Here is an 18,944-nt window from a genome sequence, read left to right on the forward strand (position 1 = left end):
CTTAGTGAGGCCTGGTCTAGGAATTGACTCCTGTTCCATTCTTCCAGGCTGAAAAAGTTGCAAGAAGCCAAGCTGACCTGCCCCATCAGCCCCCTGGGGGCCACGATGGCAGCCTTTCCTGTTGCTCCCCGTTACGCGAAGATGCTGGCCTTGAGCAAACAGCAGGACTGCCTCCCGTATGTCATCACCTTAGTGTCAGCCCTGACGGTTCGGGAGCTCTTTGAAGAGTTTAACAGGTGAGGGTTCCCCCAACAATGTCTGTGTCTGCTGTTTGCTGCCCTGGACTCCTTTGGGAAGAATGGTGGGGTAGAAATTAATAAATAAATAAACTTGCCACTCTCTGAGCTGGTGACCCAAAGGTGTGGTCACACTGGTAGTAGTTCATTGGCAGTAAAGAATTGCACCTCTGAAGATTGTTGCAATTCCTCTCACTGTACTGCTGAGGACACACAGCCAATCATCACCCTGTGATGAATAATGGTAGCCTCCAGCTGAGCACATAGCGTAATTTGCACATAAGTTGTCTTCTTGTTGTTTTTTTGTACAAGTCACAAATTTAATAAAAAAGATGTGTCATGTATCAGTGTCAGTTCTGCATGCACTCAATCATAGCTCTCTCCTTTTTTCACAGCTTTTAAAAAACATGCATTTAAATTATATACAGTTTCCCTTTTGTATGCATTCTTTCCATAAAATAATGCATTTTGTGGGCTTTGTCAGTGCACTTCCCCCTAAAATATGTATTTCTGATAAAATCAGAAAATCATTTTCGGATGCATTTTTTGAACCCCAAACTAATTTTTTTTTTTTGCATTGCAAAATTTGGAGAAGTACTGATCTGATTGATAGCTGTGCTCCAATCCACTTATAAGTCTGGAGCAATTGAATTGGTCAGTTTGCTTCTCCCAAATGCGTATCCACCAAATTTGCCCTCCATCCTTATTTGAAACCAGGCGCTTATTCCCAGGAAAGAATGCATAGGATTGCAACCTTTGAAAGTATGTGTGCAACCAGCACTCATGTATGTTCATATACACACTGCTCAGAGGCTTAGGATCTTTTGCTGGAGTTATGCCATGCCCTTGTCATTGATGTGTGTTAACCCTTAACCTTATACCCACAAGAAGTATAAGAATCGAAGAAAGCTTGGTTTATTATATAAAACAGGAGTAGCAGAAAATATATAAAAATGCTGCTTTAGACAGCAGAGTTACAGCCTAAACAGGTAGCAAAATACATACATACCTTAAAGAGTAAAAGATTCCAGGACTGGATACCTTTTTATTAGTATTTAAAGAACTATTATAGCAAGATGAAAACACAAGCAGAATTTGAAATATGAGCATCAGCATTAATTGTTAAGATAAATAGGTTAAAATGGATGTATTGAATAGTATATGTGAAATATGCAGCATCTAAGGGTAAATATTGAAACCATGGAAGGGAGGATGGGAAGATCATGGAAGTTCACAGATAAAGTAATATATGGTCTTTTTGTTTTGTTTGGGATTTTTTTGTGTGAAAAATCAATAAATAAGATTTACCAAAATAAGAATACAGTGGTACCTCACAAGACGAATGCCCTGCAAGACGAATCTTTCGCAAGACGAATGCGTCTTGCGATCTGATGGTGACTCGCAGAATGAATTAAATTCGTCTTGCAAGGCACCACTGTAATAAAGAGTAAAAGATTCCCAAGCTATTCTAAGAAGCCTACAGACGCATGGGCATAACAATTTTGTCATGAACCCACACTAGAAGGAGGGGGAAAGTTTACCTGTCCTTAAGCCAAAGCAGACATGTGCTGAGTCCTGGGAGCGCTGGGTAAGTTCTGTCCTGTTGGAGGCATGAGAGCTAACTAACCTTTGAATCTTTTTGCCAGGGCATGCCAATGGAAAGGGGAGGGGGCTGTGGACTGAGGGATTCCTACAATTTCCATAATTTCTTTCAGAATACGTAGTGAGAAATGGTTAAAACTGGCCATCGTGTTTGTTTAACCAAAGGGTGAAAGACTTGTGAAAGGGAGCCATTTTCTGAACCTAGGCATCCCTGCTACCTGCCCTCAAATCACACAACCATTGAGGACCATTGAGGAGTATCCTGTACTTGGCAAATAAATTTGTATGTGTTAACCTTTAAGTCAGATGTGTGAACTCAGGATATTTCTGAATGCTTTTCAGCAAGTGGCCGGAATCAGGCTTGTTTCATGGTTACTGGAGTTCATCAGAGTGTCTCATGTCATATGAGAGTTCTGTCAATCTTATATTTACGCCACAATCTACTGAGATAAACCATATCATAAGTTCAGGTTCACACACCCCTCCTCGCAATGGGAAATGAGTTTTCCAAAATGAGCCTACGCTGAGGGATCCTGGTGAATATTGGGTTGTGCCTTACATTTGCTACAGGCCTGCCACTAGCGAGGAAGAGCAAGAGACACTCAAGGGGAAAAGGGCGCGCGTGGTGCAGATGCAACGGATCTGGGCCGGACAAGGGCCCTCTCAGAAACTGGGAGACCTCATGGTCATGCTAGGTAGGCTCTTCTGCTCTCCCTTTATCTTTCCGTATTTTTTAATCGTGCATTGGTTTTGGCTGAATTCCTCACATGATGCTGCCCTTCTATTCCAGGAGCTGTGGGTGCCTGTGAGTATGCTGGGTGCACGCCTAAGTTCTGTGAGGCAAATGGCCTACGCTACAAAGCCATGGTTGAAATCAGGCGCTTGCGTGGGCAGCTGACGACTGCAGGTAAATACCCCTGGGAGCCAGTTGTTGTTTTCTGCCTCTACAGAATAATCCACATTTGGCTTTGGGGGGGGCACCAAAGAATCAGCTCTGTTCTTCCTTTTTCTTAACATTTAATAATTTTTATTATGCTGTTTTACAATCAAAAACATGCATGAAAACACAGGATTTTGGGTTCTTGAAAGAACTTCCACTTGGGTCCCGTTCTTGAAAGAACTTCCACTTATGCAGTGTAACTTCCCTTCTTCATGTCTCATTCCTGTCTCCCCGCATCTGCTATGGAGGGTTGGGGAAGCGATTCAGAAGCGATTCAGTGGGCACTCTGGTGTAACAGAGGGAGGGGAAGGTCCATTGTGCAAATAGGAAGAGTTTGTGGGATAGAACCTTTTTTCTCTTTTCTCCCTAATATAACACTGTATATATCTTAAGCATGATAAGTACTATCATACCTTGGATCCCGTACGCCTTGTGACTCGAACATTTTGGCTCCCAAACGCTGCAAACCTGGAAGTGACAGCTTCTGCGGCTTCCAGTTGAGTGCAGGAAGCTCCTGCGGCCAATCGGAAGCTGCGCCTTGGTTTTCGAACCTTTTCGGAAGTTGAACAGACTTCCGGAATGGATTCTGTTCAACAACCAAGGTATGACTGTATAAGTGTGTGTGTGTGTGTGTGTGTGTGCGCGCACACACACACACACACATGTACATATATGCATAAAGCAAATGCAGTGCATTATTAATACCTTCTATAAATATTGTCAAACCCAGTACTTGCAACATGTGTAACTATGTAGTTATAAATATATAAGCTTCATAAATAAGAAGCTAGTTTCCTTTATTTAAAGTTCTCTATAACCACATAGGATCAGTTCTGGATGCTGTCACTCCTGTTCCTTGCAGGTTGCCAAAGTAGTAATCCTATTTGTGGGCCTAAAGCTTAATGATGCATTTTCTACCCATTTGAGTTACACTAAGATCTAGTGTAACCTAGCAGTTCAAAAGCACGTCAAAGTGCAAGTACCGTGTTTCCCCTTTTTTAAGTCGTAGTCATAATATAAGCCATGGCAGGATTTTTAAGATTTTTAAAATTTAAGACATACCCCGAAAATAAGACATAGGTCTACCTGCAGGCGCCCAGCAGCGAAGGTGGGAACGGGGCCCGAGGACGCCTCTGGCCAAAAATTAAGGGGGGGGTGTCAGGGAGTTCAATTTGGGGGGCGGAGTTGGAGGGAGGGAGACGCCGCTGACCGGGCTCGTTGCCTTTTTCTTTTCACGTCGTTTTTTCCTGTAAAATGCCCGCAAGCCGGCTAAGCAGGAAAGAAAGGGGAGACGACTCACGCGTTTTCTCTCCCCGCCTACACCTTTTCCCTCTTTCTCCCCCCCCCAACCACCACCCTGGGAAGCTTCCTCGATCCGGTGCTGGGCGCCGACCCGGCAGGCCGCTTCCTTGATCCGGCAACCTGCCGGGTCGGCGCTGATCAGCGCTGCGTGGAGCACCAGATCGAGGAGCCGGTCTGCAGAGTCAGCGCCCAGCAGCGCCGCACGGAGCATCGCCTCCTCAATCCAGCACGGCGTTGCTGGGCGCTGACTCTGCAGACCGGTTCTCCGAGCAGCGGGGGCGATTAGCAGCGGCGGGAGCCGCGCCGCCGGAACGTTGTGGGCCGCATGGCCCAAGGTGCCAGAGCGGCAATGGGGCGATTGGTGGCGGCGGGAGCCGCGGCACCGGAACGTTGTGGGCCGCATGGCCCGAGGTGCCAGAGCGGCAATGGGGTGATTGGCGGCGGCGGGAGTCGCGCCGCCGGAACATTGTGGGCTGCATGGCCCGAGGTGCCAGAGCGGCAATGGGGTGATTGGCGGCAGCGGGAGCCGCGCCGCCGGAACGTTGTGGGCTGCATGGCCCAAGGCAGAGCAGCGGCCGGAGGTGACGGCCCGCTCCAGCGTAGGTGACAGCCCGCTGTTTCTCTGGGTTAGGGTTAGGGTCGGATCGGGCAAAACGTGGCGTGCAGCGCAGGCGCGGGATAAGGGGCGCGATCCAGCCTCGGCAGCCCTAGCGACGGCGAGGGGGGCGTTGTGAGCTTGCCGCTGGATGAAGCAGCCCCACCCCACCCCCTTCAGAGTCTCCGAAGCCAGATCCCTCGGCACGATCACTTCCCGCCCCCACTGCTTAAGAGCAGCTGCTGGTGGAGCGCAGGGAGCCTGGAGGGGTGGCGAGGAGGGCAACCTGTCCATCTGCCCGCACCCCTCTCTTAACTGTTGTATGGTAACTTGGCAAAGAGGTTTCCCACCTCATCGTCCCTGCAGGCAGGCTGCCACTTTAGAGGGGAGGAGGGCAAGGGAGGGGGGAGTTCATTAATGTTTGGAGAGTCAGCTCGGGAAGGGGACAAAGGGAAGGCTTTAAAAGCGTTGCGAACGGGGAGATATTCCATTTTTTTCCAGCAAAGGTCCCAATGCAATGGCTTGAGTATCTCCTCTTTTACGTTGCAATCTGCGCCAGCTTTCGCAACCGATAGGGCTCCAGCGCCGGCGCCCAGAGCGGATCTATCCCTAGACAGTTCTTCCTTCACAAAACCCAAGTCTTGTAGCGCCGTAAAAAGAAAAGAAAAAGACACCCCCTGAAAATAAGACACCGTGTGTGTTTTTGAGGGAAAAAAGTTATAAGACGGTGTCTTAAAAAAGGGGAAACACGGTAGATAAATAGGTACCGTTCCGGCGGGAAGGTAAACGGCGTTTCCGTTCGCTGCTCTGGTTCACCAGAAGCAGCTTAGTCATGCTAGCCACATGACCTGGAAGCTGTCTGTGGACAAACGCCGGCTCCCTCGGCCTATAGAGCAAGATGAGTGTGCACCCCCAGAGTCGTCCGCGACTGGACCTAACGGTCAGGGGTCCTTTACCTTTTTAAGATCTGATTATACAGAGAAGGGAAGAAACAAATTTATTCTGGGAATTGGATCAAGTATAAGCTTAGTTTATACTTGTAATATCCATTTTTAATTCTAGTGCTTACAACAACTTGTTTTGAAAAGTAGGCCATTGTTGTTCCCTGAGAGAGATCACAGATCTTTCCTTTCAAACAAGGGTATATTGCCGTTGAAGCTGTTGGTGGCCTAATGTCCAGAAAAATACGTCTTGCAATGTTGCTTTCCTTTCACTCATTTCCCTTGCATTCCTCACTAATTGATTGTGACACTTATTTACCCCACATGTGCCCATCCAATTGGCAGAATAGTCACTACTGCAGGTGCCACGTACTAACTGTCCCGCATTTGTAATAATTTGATCATGTGGCAGCGCCTTCATTGTATTCTTTTCGGCACCCGCTTAAAACATTCTTAGTTAGACAATCCTTCCCAGATGCTTAGAAAGTTGAGGTAATTTTAATCTGTTTTAGTATTTGTACTTTAGGATGTTTTAAAGTATGATTGTGGTTTTTTATTTTTGTTTTACTGTTTTATCTCTTGTAAATCTCTTTGAGTGCTTTAAAGCCCTAAACGGCCTCGGTCCAGTATACCTAAAGGAGCGTCTCCACCCCCATCATTCTGCCCGGACACTGAGATCCAGCACAGAGGGCCTTCTCGGTGGTGGCGCCCGCCCTGTGGAACGCCCTCCCATCAGATGTCAAAGAGAAAAACAGCTACCAGATTTTTAGAATACATCTGAAGGCAACCCTGTTTAGGGAAGCTTTTAATGTTTAATAGATTATTTTATTTTATCTTTCTGTTGGAAGCCACCCAGAGTGGATGGGGAAACCCAGCCAGATGGGGGGGGGGGGTATAAATATTATTATTATTATTATTATTATTATTATTATTATTATTATTATTATTATATTTATTATTATAAATAATCAAGCGGTGTATACATTTTATGAAGTAAATATGTATATTTTCCCCATGGGATATCTCCTCCCCTGAGAGCCTCCTCCAAATTTGAAAACAGGTCTTGCTTCAGTGCTGGGTTGTTGCATAAGCTGTTGTGAACTAATGTCGCTTTTCCTTCAGTTGTCTTTTGCCCATTTGTTGTTCTTTTGAGTTTTGTACAGAGGCCGCTCCTCAGCCACAACCTAAGCCATGTTAACTCAGCCTGGCCTCCTTCAGTTTTCCAAGATTCTCCTGATTTTTGACCTGTTTCTTCCTTTTGCTGCAAGTGAATTCAGTCTGCTCGGACGCCAGCTTCTTTGTCGATCCCAGAATGAAGCCCCCATCAGAAACACAGGTGACTTTTTTGAGGCAGATCGTCTTGGCAGGCCTGGGAGACCACGTTGCCCGGAAGATCCAAGCTGAGGAGCTCCTAGACGATAAGTGGAAAAATGGTTACAAAGTACGTGCACTGTTAATAATAGCCCCCCAGCTCAGTTTATTCCCTTTGGATCATTGATGGCAAGAGTTGGGAACCCTTTTTGCACGTACTGAGTTTGTTTTTATTTGTTTTGCTTTCTTCCTTCTCCACACACTGCCATCTCTTGCCGCACCTTGCCAACCCAGACTCCTCTTCTGGACGATCCAGTCTTCATCCACCCCAATTCCGTCCTCTTCAAGCAGCTCCCCGAGTTTGTGGTGTATCAGGAGATTGTTGAAACCACCAAAATGTACATGAAAGGTGAAATGAACTCCTTCCCCCTTGCTCTCCTCTTGAGAATAATCCTAAAGGATCAACCCAAATGTTCCTTTATCCCAGCACCCTGTTTGCCTCAGTGGCCAACCAGATGCCTCTACCAGGAAACTCCCTGCTGTTACTGCCTAGCAACTTGTTCTGGAGATATACTGCCTCTGAAAATGGAGGTTTTATTTACCTATCATGGCTCAATAGTCATTGATAGGTTCCTCCTCCTTCTCCTGGAGTTGCTCTAATAATGCAGCTGTGGGAAGCCTCTGGCCCTCCAGATGTCGCTAAACTACAGTTCCCATCATCCCCGGCCATTGGCCATGCTTCCTGGTGAATGGGAGTTGTAGTTCAAGCAACATCTGGAGGGCCAAAGGATTCCCATCACCTTACTTGTGTGTCACATAGCATGCCTGCAGAAATGAGCAGTTTAGGGTGGGCTGTGAGAAATGCACTGATGATTATTTTTCCTTTTAAAGTTAAGATTGTATGAAATACAACTTAGTGGCTTTTGTGCAGTTTCCCTGCAGGCTCTTAGAGGAGCCTTAGAAGTTTTATCATGGGCTCTTCAATAAGAGAGATCAGTGGGAGCAGACAAGCGGCTCACAAGAATAGTACACATGCCCCTGCCAGTAGTCCCAGCACATAGCTGTGAGAGAGTGCTCACAGGCCTGGACTCAGCACTTGACAGCTTTAGGCAACAGCCAGGGACCTTAATGGGGCCTACTGTGTTTTATGATCATGTTTCTCTAACAGCAAGGTTTTAAACTGTATTTTAAATTGTTGTAACCTGCCCTGAGACCTTAGGATATTACCTTAGGGCAGGTAATAAATAGGATAGGGGTTAAGCAATAATAATGTGAGGGGCCCTACACCAGGTGGCTGGCTCTGAGATACTGCCATTTTTAATTTCCCACAATGCCCTGGGATGTTTGGTGGTGTTTCTCCAGGGCATTGTGGGAAACGTCAACAGTAGCTTCCTGGACCACCCACCATTGTTGCCAGGTAAACCTGCAGCACTTAAAAAGGCAGTTCAGTAAAAGCCACTCTTAAGGTTCCCATGGCTCCCCAGAACCTTCTTTCACTGGTCGTTTTTGCTCTCTTAAGGTATCTCAGCCATTGAACCAGAATGGATCCCGCTCCTTTTGCCTCCATACTGCCACTTCGAAAAACCTCTGGAAAGCCCTCCTCCTTTTTACTGCCCTGAAATGGGTAGGGTTCGATGCCACAGACCAAGTGTCTTCTGTAAGTTTCTCAAGAACAGCTTGGCTTTTATGGGAAGAGGATTTGTTACTAAATCCACATTAGGAGAATACTGTCATCATGGCAACCGCAATATTACAAGCTTTTGCATTCTCCGGGAGTCTTTGGGGTTGCAGCCAGTGTTAATTCTACTCAGAGGAAACCTGCTGAAAATAATGGGCGGCATAACTTAGTTTCGGTATTTCAGTGCATCTACTATTGAGTAAAACCTAGTTGCATACAATCCTTTCTCAGAGTAGGTCAGGGATAGCCAATGTGCTGCTCTTGTACTCCAGCTCCCATCAGCCGCATCCAGCATTGACAGGGTTAGGGATGATGGGGGTTGGAGTCCAACAGCATCTGGAGGACACCAGGTCAAAAAAGGCAGGTCTAGGGAATGACTCACATTCCCATCAGGGTTTCTTAATATGAAAGCCCCAGAGTCTATATCATGTCACAGTCTTAAGGGATAAAGGGGTGGGGAGCAGGGATAGAATAGCAGACATTCGGGGGGACTTGTGTAAGGATTGGGTTGCATCTCAGCCTGCTAGGAACAAGAAGCAGAATAATACTTGAGCCCCCATCTATGAAAACACAGAATTGGCTGGCACTCACCAGGTTTATTGCTGTTGCACAAAAAGCACCTGTGCTACAAAGTTTTTCCTAACAATATACATTTGAAATAGAAGTTCTGCTATGCATATTCCCACTTAGGTATTTCTGGCTGCCGTTCATTTCCTTCAAATCTCACCCATATGTTGGGGGGATCAGTGTCAGGGCTGGCCCACCCAGGAGGCAAGGTGAGGCAGCAGCCTCAAACAGCAGGATCCACAGGGGCAGCAGGTCCAGCCTCCAAGGAAGGCATTGTCCGCTACAGCTGCCACGGGGGCAGCAACAACTGCGGTGTGCTCTTCGGAGGCTGGATCTGCCGCTGCCTCAGCAGCCCCCCCCCTCCCCGGCTTCCTCTATAACTGCCTCTCAGCAAATAGCAGGAGCTGCTGGTCTCTCTCCCCCCCCCCCCCTGGAAGGAAATGGCAAGACTGCCTTTGGCGTCAGTGCCTACCTAGCATGATTCAAAGTAGGGCCCTTCCCTGCAATGGTCTTTGATTCCCACTTCAGCCATCATGTAAGGTTGATTTGATTGCTCCCCTTGTTCCCAATGTAGATCTTCGGTCTACCCTTGTTCCCTGGCAGCGGTGCAAGGGGGCATTTTGTGGGTTGCCTTAGGTGCCAAATGTCTTAGGCTGGCCCTGTACACAAACAAGAGCCAGCTTGCAATGTGGAGACTTCACCGCCCTTCTCCTTCCCTCCTGCCTCCTCAGCCTTCTGCTGAGAGAAGCAAAATGAAGAGGATGAGTGTGGATTAGTGCCTTAACAAAGTCTGGTAACCTCTCTGCAGATCGGGTAGGCTGGCAGCTTCCTCCTATAGAAGTGGATTACCCAGAAGGCCTTGAGTGCTACAAATATTTCACTAAGTTCTTATTGGAAGGGAAGGTAAGAACATTTTTCTCCACCTAATTCCTTGTGTTTATATATCTATGTATATTACAGTATTTTCATTACTGTTGTTAGGATTCTTAATGTATAGATTTTGTTAGTTAAACAACTCCTTGCTTGGAGTACACCTTTAGTTGAAATGTATTCAGACTGAGACTTGGCATAAAATAAAGAAGCAGTTATATAGTCCTAGCTAGGTTTCTCTAACCTAGTTGGAGAAAACAAAGAAGCCATGCTTGCCTCTTCGTTATCAGAAGGTCTAGGGATAGTTTTGGAAGCTGGAGATCCCTGCCTCTATCCGTCTTAACCTACACAAACCCGTGTGGGTGCTGAGTTGCACCTACCGGTAAATGTCCAATGAGGATTTTGCAAGACATCCTGCGAATTATATTGAAGGGTGGGCTGTGAGTACCTGAAATGAAACAATGAATTCTAATGCCCATTTTCAACAAGCAAATTAATTAGAGCCTCAGTGTTTTACAGCCCATTGCCTTGAAATGCATGGTGGCTCTAAAATTGATTGTAAAACTTGTTCCTTCTTTTAGGTTGTTAAAAAACTGGCTGCTTACAGTAGCTGCTTGTTGTCCAGTCCAGTGACAATGCTGAAAACCTGGTCCAAGTAAGTTGTTGTTTTCTATACTGCTTTATATTTTTCAGGAAAAAACCACCTCATTAAAGCATTGAATAAAACAATCCAGAATAAAACATTACTGAAGAAAGTAAAATACAAAGTATACATTCAAAGCAACATAATTAACACAGGACCTGGTTTGCCGCAAGGGGAAAAGGAAGCCGGTGTTGCTACCACAGCAAACCAGCTGCTGTTTTAGGAGTTTTGGGGCAGCTTGTAGACAGTGAGAGAGAAACGAGAAAAAAGAAGTAGGAGATGTTAGATGCCCTACTGAGCATGGAGAAGGAGTTAATCGCAAAACCAAAGGATAAAGTATGTCAAGCAATTAAATTCCTACAAGCACAATTTTTGATGTTTGTTAATCAAGAGATTGAGATGAAAATTAAATTAATGAAACAGAAAAATTTTGAATTTGCTCCTTCCCTGCCCCCCTCCCAATCAGACAGGATTAAAAAAACCCTAGTTAAACATTTCCCACCCCAGTCGATTTGGGGCTGGATCTGCGTAAGGAATTCCTGAAGTCAGCTCAGATGTGGTGGGGGGAGTGAGGGGCGTACACAGCCATAGAAACTAACAAATTGGATTACCTGTTTATAGAACTCAGTATTTTTTTGTTTCTTAGAATAACTGAACTTTCACATAGTCTTCAATGTATTTCTTTGTCAATTCACTATGGATTTGGACACCTCTTAAGATAATGCAATCTAATTTTGCATGATGGTTCCCAATGTCAAGGTGCAGATTATCATCTCTTTGGCTACAATTAGACATTTTGAATCAATATAGCAGACTGGACCTTTCAGAACTGCACTGATTTAAACCACACTGTTTTGGGTTGCTCCTAGAGAGACACGGCATAAAAATAAAAATCCTGATTTCTTCAGGGACCATATTTTATCTGAGCGGGGGGAGATTTTTCCTGAGAACTGAGCCATTTGAGCTTCTTCAGAGTTTTGAGCATACGTTTAATCTATGTGCTGAACTATTGCCTATCTGCTTTGGGAATCCCTGCAGGCTCCAACCAAGGACAGAGTCACTGCTGCAAGCTCTTGTCTCTGAAAATGTGGATAACAGGGATGCTTTACTTGCTGCCTGGAAGAAGAACCCAAAATGTAAGCTGTTTAGGTGTACAAGGAGCACACTTCACCATTCTTGTGGATTTATTTTAACTTTATTTTTGAGCCACATCGACCTTCTACCCAAACTGTGTGTGAGTGAGATGATTTGTTGGGTTCTCCCTTGGAAGTATGTTCCAACATACTGTGGTCCTCCAGATGTGCTGGAACTACATCTGCCCTCATGCCTGACCATTGGCCATGCCGGCTAGGGCTTCTGGGAGTTGTAGGCCAACAGCAACTGGTTCCCCCTTCACTGCTTGCAAACAAACAATCCAAAACTATTTCCTCCCAAATATTTCTGTGTCCAGTGTTAGAATTTCTAAAGCAACTTTTAAGAACGGTTCATGGAGGTAGGTCACCCACTGTCACCCACCCATGGTTTTTGGAGTCCGGGTGACGACACAGTAGCAATCAGCATAGCTGCCATGTTATCCCTTTTTTACAGGGATTTTCCCTTATGCTGAATAGGCTTCCTCGCGAGAAAAGCGAAAACTTGGCAGCTATGAGCAATCAGTTACTTGTGGTTTTGAAGATGAGCACAGGAATTTGTTACCTGTCTCCCTGGAGCACAAGAGGCAGGCCTGCAGGCCTTCATTGTTTATAGGTGATACAGCACTGGGATACCGCACAGTAGGGATCATTGCTAGATATACCACTATACTATTTTTTTTCAAAGTAATCAATAAATCAATAAACAAATAATAAAACAATAAAACAAAATATTCAAAAATTATCACTGATTAACTAAAATACAATCTTATAAGCTCCCCTCCACCACCCAACCCTCCACCCACCCTTTAGTGCTTCCAGCCAACCTCATACTCCGCTTCCCCCCTTCTTCCCCTCACTGCTCGCGGCAACCGGCAGAGACCAGCAGGACACAAAAGGGGAACCAGCTGTAGCGGGAGAAGAAGGCAAAGGAAGATCAGCTGACAGGCGCTGACAGCTGATCTTCCTTTGCCTTCTTCCCCCACTACAGCTGGTTCCCCTTTCGTTAGAGGAATAGGTTTTGTGATCGGAGGTTGACTCGCTGCCGCTTCGCCTTTTCATGGCCACGCTTCGCAAGACGAAGCGGCGGCCATAGAAAACCTAGTCGTCTTGCGAGGCAACCTCCAATCGCAAAACCCATTCGTCTAGCGAAAAATTTGTCTAGCAGGGCATTCATATAGCGAGGCATCACTGTAGATAAATTGGTACTGCTACAGCGGGAAGGTAAACGCCGTTTCCGTGTGCTGCTCTGGTTCGCCAGAAGCGGCTTAGTCATGCTGGCCACATGACCTGGAAGCTGTACGCCGGCTCCCTCGGCCAATAACGCGAGATGAGCGCCACAACCCCAGAGGCATCCACGACTGGACCTAATGGTCAGGGGTCCCTTTACCTTTACTAGACAATGGGGGCAGAGACTTGGTGTTTGACCCTGGCATGACCTAACTGTGACTATCCAGCCAACAGCATTGTTATGCCTGCCGCACACCAGTTGGATTTTGCAGAGTACAGTACAATTTGCTGTGTGGCTTCAGGTTTTTTAAAATCATTTATTTATAATATTTGTTAGCCCCCCACTCCTTCCATCAGAACATTCCAAATTGGTTTATAGAAGTGTGAAAAACAGAATAATCTGCACAACAACACTAGGACATCTATGAAGCATCTTCTGTTAGTTGCTTCAGATGTCATGTGAAGACTTATATCTTTTCCCCCAGACTTCCCTTGACCCATAAGATTGCACTCTGTTTCTGAAATTCTGTTTGTTAAGTGTTCACTCTTGATGGTTTCCTTTCTCTTTTTAAAGATTTGTTGTCAGAATATTGCCAGTGGATCCCGGAAGTTACACACCAACAGGTATCTAAAATCTGGCCACCCTTGCCACCATGATCTTTCATGCAAGCTCATATCATCCACCCTGTCCTGGAACCAGCACCAGCTATGAAAACACAAGGAAAATCGATGTCTGTATTTGAATGGAAAGAGAGGATTCTTCAAGCAGGATCAATTTCCTCCTAAGGAGCACCCCACCCATGATCCATGCAGGCCCACTGTATTTTGGACTCCCACATGCAAAGGATTTGGGGGTTGGAGTTGGATTGACTGTGAAGCTGTCAAGGCTGTGTGTGTTTGTAACAGGAATTACCAACTTATTTTGGCCCATGGGCACATTTGGATTTTTAGAAGCAGTGCTACCCCCTCCGGTCACTTCTGCCCACCCCACCTGCTTAGCTCTTGTCAAGTTGCCTTTCCCTGTCCTTTCCCTATCTCTATCCCTTCAGGAAGCTAGTGATTGGGGATGGTGGGAATCAGATATCCAGATGTTTCTGGACTTGTAACTCCCATCATCCTTGACCATAGCTTTCCAGTTTTCCCTTTTCTCGCGAGGAAGCCTATTCAACATAAGGGAATTTCCCTTAAAAAAAGGGAACTACTTGACAGCAGGACCTGTCCTTGACTGCAGGTCACCCTGGCTGGGGTGGATGGGAGTTGGGCATCCAACAGCTTTATACCATAAACTTCCCTGTGATCTTTGGATGAAGGGGGGTATAGAAATTTAATATATAGCAACCACCACCACCATCCTGGGTAGCTCATTTGGTTAGATAATGCCAAGGTTGCAGATTTGATCCCCATGTGGGACAGAGGCATATTCCTGCATTGCAAGGGGTTGGACTAGATGATCCTTAAGGTCCTTTCCAACTTTACAATTCTATGATTCCACGACTCATTTCTAGAAAACTGCTGAGCCACCATTACTGTGCCTTATTTCTGTTGAAGCCACAGTCATGGGAGCTTCGTGTGTGTATGTGTTGTTAATTATATATATATACTGTGTGTGTGTGTGTGTGTGTGTGTGTGTGTGTGTGTGTGTGTGTGTGTGTATTGCCCTATGTTTGTAAAAAATACTAATTGTGCAATAGTGATATCAATGTTTTTTTCTGGAGAAAGTCTGGCCTCATTATTGGTTTTTCTACTCCACTGTGTGTTTTGCCATCTCTTGAGTCTGTCTCCTCTCTCTGCTTCCTGATTCTCAGGGCATCAGCCTTCTCCAACCTGGTGCCCTCCAGGTGTGGATACACCTCCCATCAGCCCCAGCCAGCACAGTCAATGGTTAGGGGTTATAGGAGTAATAATCCAAAACATATGGAGGGCACCAGGTTGGAGGACAAGGCTAGTTCAGGCTGTGAGTACTCATGTAGCCAAAATGGTACCACCCACATCCAATAAGAGATGTTATGGGTAGGTGTGGGCAGGAGAGAACCCTGTGTGAAGGGATGAGGAACAATCCTCAGACCATCTCAGTGAGGATTAAGCATTCTTAGCTACAGAAAGCTGACTGACTGAAGAATTGGAATGGAAAAGCAGGTGGGGGGGGTGGAATGAAATGTCTGAAATACAGTCATACCTTTAGTTACATATGCTTCAGGTTGCGTATGACACGGGATACGTATGCGCCAAACCTGGAAGTAGCGGAACAGGTTACTTCTGGGTTCGGCGATTTGTGGATGCGCAGACGTGGTGAATGAGTTCACGCACATGTGCAGAAGCGCCAAATGACACGGGAGCATGCGCAGATTCAGCGCTTCAGGGTAAGTACTGCTCTGGATGCGTACGGGGCTCCAGAACGGATCCCGTTCGTATCCTGAGGTACCACTGTACTGAACTGCTTCTGCTCCATGTTACATTTTCTTGTAGGTTTCCCTATTTGCTCCTCTTGTTTCTGATTCTCAAGTCTGCAAGTGCTGTTCCTTACGTAGGCCAGAACAGCACACAAGAGGTAGCTGGAGCAGCCTGGAGAAAAGGAGGTGGCTCCCCTTCCCCAAAAAACAATGTTCTTAATTACCACAGAATGCTGAGAGGTGAAAGTGGAAAAATAGAGAAACGGCTGAGAGAGAGAGATTGGGGTATTGTGGAGGAGGTTGTGGCTGGCTAGGACACTGAACAGCAGCTTTTCACACAGTTAAACAAAAAGGCAGGACTACAAGCCTGTTTCACTAAAAGGCAGCTCCTTTCAAATTAAAGGCGTAAAATTGGGGCAGCAGCGAGAGGGGAGAAGTACTTACCTGGATTTTATACATGCATGTCCTGCTATCTTAATTCAAGGCATTCTCGGGAAATTGTTTGTTAGGCAAATATTCATGAAATGATTCAACGATTTCCATCAGTTCCTATGGGGAAATTTCTAATTTGTTCCTGACACTGGAGTTTTGACCCCCAAATGATGAAACTTCGGGGAATTCTCTGAAACTTTGCAGAAGGCAAACAAGTAAAAAATGCTCTTCTTTGTCTAATCTCCCACCCTAACCTCTGGTGACAGGACTGCCATGGACCAGCAAAACACAGGAAAGCAAGGCTTATTTAAGGCTGCTTCTTTAATATCTGCAGGTTTGGGCACCAGACGTTACACTTGTACATGCTGAAAGCCACTGGAACCACATTGTGGTGGAAACTATTTTATAAATGAAACACCAGAGTCAGGAGAAAAAGAAGCTGGCAAATATGTGGAAACGGGCTCTCCAGATGCTGCAGGAGTACAGTTCCCATCATCCCTGACCGTATGCCGTCCTGGCTGGGGCACCAGGAGAGTTAAAAAATCCCAATCACAGCGAAGACAAGTCTCTTACTCATGCTTGGGGTTTTGTGAACTTTTATGGTGCAACTGTTTGAAACCATGTCTCCTCTTAAGTTTTCTGCTAAATATTTTGGGCAACCCCAGCAAGAGAAAGAACCCCTAGACAGTTAATTCCAGTCAAAGGCAACCAAGGGGTGTGGTGCTCGTCTCGCTTTCAGGCCGAGGGAGCCGGCGTTTGTCCACAGACAGCTTTCCAGGTCGTGGCCAGCAGGACTAAACCACTTATGGCACAACAGGAGAACGTGACAGAAACCAGAGCGCACGGAAACACCACTTACCTTCCCGTCACAGCAGCAACAATCTACTTGTGCTGGTGTGCTTTCGAACTGCTATAGGTTGGCAGGAGCTGGGACAGAGCAATGGGCGATCACCCTGTGGAGCGGATTTGAACCACCAACCTTGTGATTGACAAGCCCCAGATCAACAAGCTGTGGTCTAAACCACTGAGCCACCCATGTGTACTCTCTGTGCACCATACCTTTAAAGCACATAACTTTCCCAAAGAATCCTGGGAACTGTAGTTTCTTGTGGGTGATAATAGCTCTGTGAGGTTTAAACTACAGTTCCCATGATGATTCTTGTTCTTAATTGATCAATTAATTGACCTGCCCTACCCTCTGAGGTTCTAGGGCAAGTTAGAACATGAAAACATACACTTTAAATGTATGGTGTATGTACAGTGTATATTCCACTATGCAGGGGACAGATGGTCTTGAAAGCATCAAAGAAAATACATATCAATATATCAATACTTTTTTTTAAAAAATTAAGATTGAGACCAATAGTGTGGAATTGTATCTGCCCAGGTAGACCTTTGTGATTCGGGTGGAAGAACCTGACCACTTTTCTGCAGCATATAAACAATGAAGCAGTACTATCCAAAGGTTCATTTTTCTTTTACCGTACTCTTAATAGTTGAGTATGCTATTGTTTAATTTCTCTGACAGCCCCCCAGTCCCTGAATCCTTTGGCACACCATCAACCTTGAAATGAAAATGTATGGTTCTCTTCAGGGTTGGGCAATCTCCAACGGCTCCTGCTCCCAATAATTAAGAAAATGATTAAATCAAATGGAGCTCAGCTTAGCTTTGCTTTTTAGGGGGTGCCACAAGGTTCTGCCTTTTAAGACTGATAAACCACCTCATTGTGGCAGCACGCTGGGGAAAGATGCAGGTGGCATGCTGTCAGGAGCTGGACAGAGGAGGAGGAGGAGGAGTGGTGGAGACCACCTCCCCATCCTGACCCTTCGATGGAGGAGGAAGAGGAAGATAGTATGGATTTACAACAGGGGTTTGCAGGAGGTCACAGCTCAGGCAGATGAGGGAAAAACTTGGGAAATGATGGGAGGAGGAGGCAAAACTGGAGTGGCAGCTGGCTGACACGTTGTCACTAGAAAGCATTTCAGACCCTCCATCTCCCAGAACCTGGCAAGCCTTAAAAGCAGGAGAGCAAAGAGCTCAAAGGCAGAGGGCACATACCGTAGCAGCACCCGTAGAGGAGGTGAAGATGAATGAGGAAGTGGGTGAGAAGGGGGATGGAGAGTCACTCGAGGCGACGCCATTATCCAAGAGGCTGGGTTCTGTAGCCTCTCTGTAAAGTCTGAAATAAAAAAGAACTGTAAGAAACTTTTCCTTGTCTTTATACTTTTCTGGACAACCAGCCAGGAGTCGATGACAGCACCTTGACACATGCTAGGATGTGGTCTGTGGCTTCCACAGATAAAACTTGCACAAGCTGTAGAGAAATATGTGGCAAAGCTAATAAAAATAAAAATACTTTTGATGCTGATTGGTTTATGTTTCTTTATTTTATGACTTGTCACCCAGAGCCCTTGCAAGTCATGCTTCTTGGCTTAGTTATTTAATTCTGCATGCTGCTGTTACTTCCTGCCTTAACACATTGTGACTGTACTTTGTGCTGCCTAGTGACCAACACCCATTATTTGTTAAAAATAATAAAAGAATATGAAAAGATTTAAATCTTTATAATGATGTGAGTATTTTTAAGACCCTTTTGCGTTGCCTCAGACTGCACTTTAATTTCCCTGGTTTAGGGGATGGCATATTTGCAGCATTGCCAAAACAAAAAACAAAAACAACATGAGGTAGTACTGAAAGAAATTGAATCCATTGCGCGCAAAGGAAAGCAAAAGACACATTCTATTTCATAAACTAAATGTAACAAATGGAAGGGAAATAAAAGTGGAGATGCCGGGGATTGAACCCGGGGCCTCATACATGCAAAGCATGCGCTCTACCACTGAGCTACATCCCCAAGACTAGCGGATTGTTCTCAGAAAGGTTTTACAATGTAAATTGGACCATTCCACCGGTCTGTTTCCTTCTTCCAAAAGGTTCCTCTGTATCTTTGTTTTTTTTCGCTTCCTTTTTTAATTTCTGGCATTTCAATTTGAATTAGAGGCCCGGACGCTTTATGCTACGTCCTCTAACCTCGAAGGTACAACGGAGTTTTGTTCAAGGAGCAAGATGGAATCTA

At 45.6% G+C, this 18,944-nt stretch overlaps 1 protein-coding gene and 1 non-coding gene across 2 annotated transcripts in view; one reads left to right on the plus strand and one right to left on the minus strand.

Annotated features, from left to right (window-relative positions):
• DHX37 (DEAH-box helicase 37) overlaps nt 1-14,763 on the plus strand; it is a 40,178-nt gene extending 25,415 nt beyond the window's left edge. The window contains exons 18-27 of the mRNA XM_035098235.3: nt 48-236; nt 2,409-2,533; nt 2,629-2,745; nt 6,885-7,057; nt 7,222-7,336; nt 8,447-8,584; nt 9,981-10,075; nt 10,624-10,697; nt 11,724-11,821; nt 13,620-14,763. Of these exons, the coding sequence (XP_034954126.2) occupies nt 48-236; nt 2,409-2,533; nt 2,629-2,745; nt 6,885-7,057; nt 7,222-7,336; nt 8,447-8,584; nt 9,981-10,075; nt 10,624-10,697; nt 11,724-11,821; nt 13,620-13,702 (1,207 nt within the window). The 3' untranslated portion in view covers nt 13,703-14,763. The remainder of the gene's footprint in view (nt 1-47; nt 237-2,408; nt 2,534-2,628; nt 2,746-6,884; nt 7,058-7,221; nt 7,337-8,446; nt 8,585-9,980; nt 10,076-10,623; nt 10,698-11,723; nt 11,822-13,619) is intronic.
• A 3,887-nt stretch (nt 14,764-18,650) lies between these two features.
• On the minus strand, nt 18,651-18,722 carry TRNAA-UGC (transfer RNA alanine (anticodon UGC)). The gene has a single exon. It is a non-coding gene; the product is annotated as a tRNA-Ala (tRNA).
• Between the last annotated feature and the right edge of the window lie 222 nt (nt 18,723-18,944).

This window comes from Zootoca vivipara, chromosome 16 (assembly GCF_965207765.1).
Source record: "Zootoca vivipara chromosome 16, rZooViv2.hap1.1, whole genome shotgun sequence".
NCBI lineage: Eukaryota > Metazoa > Chordata > Lepidosauria > Squamata > Lacertidae > Zootoca > Zootoca vivipara.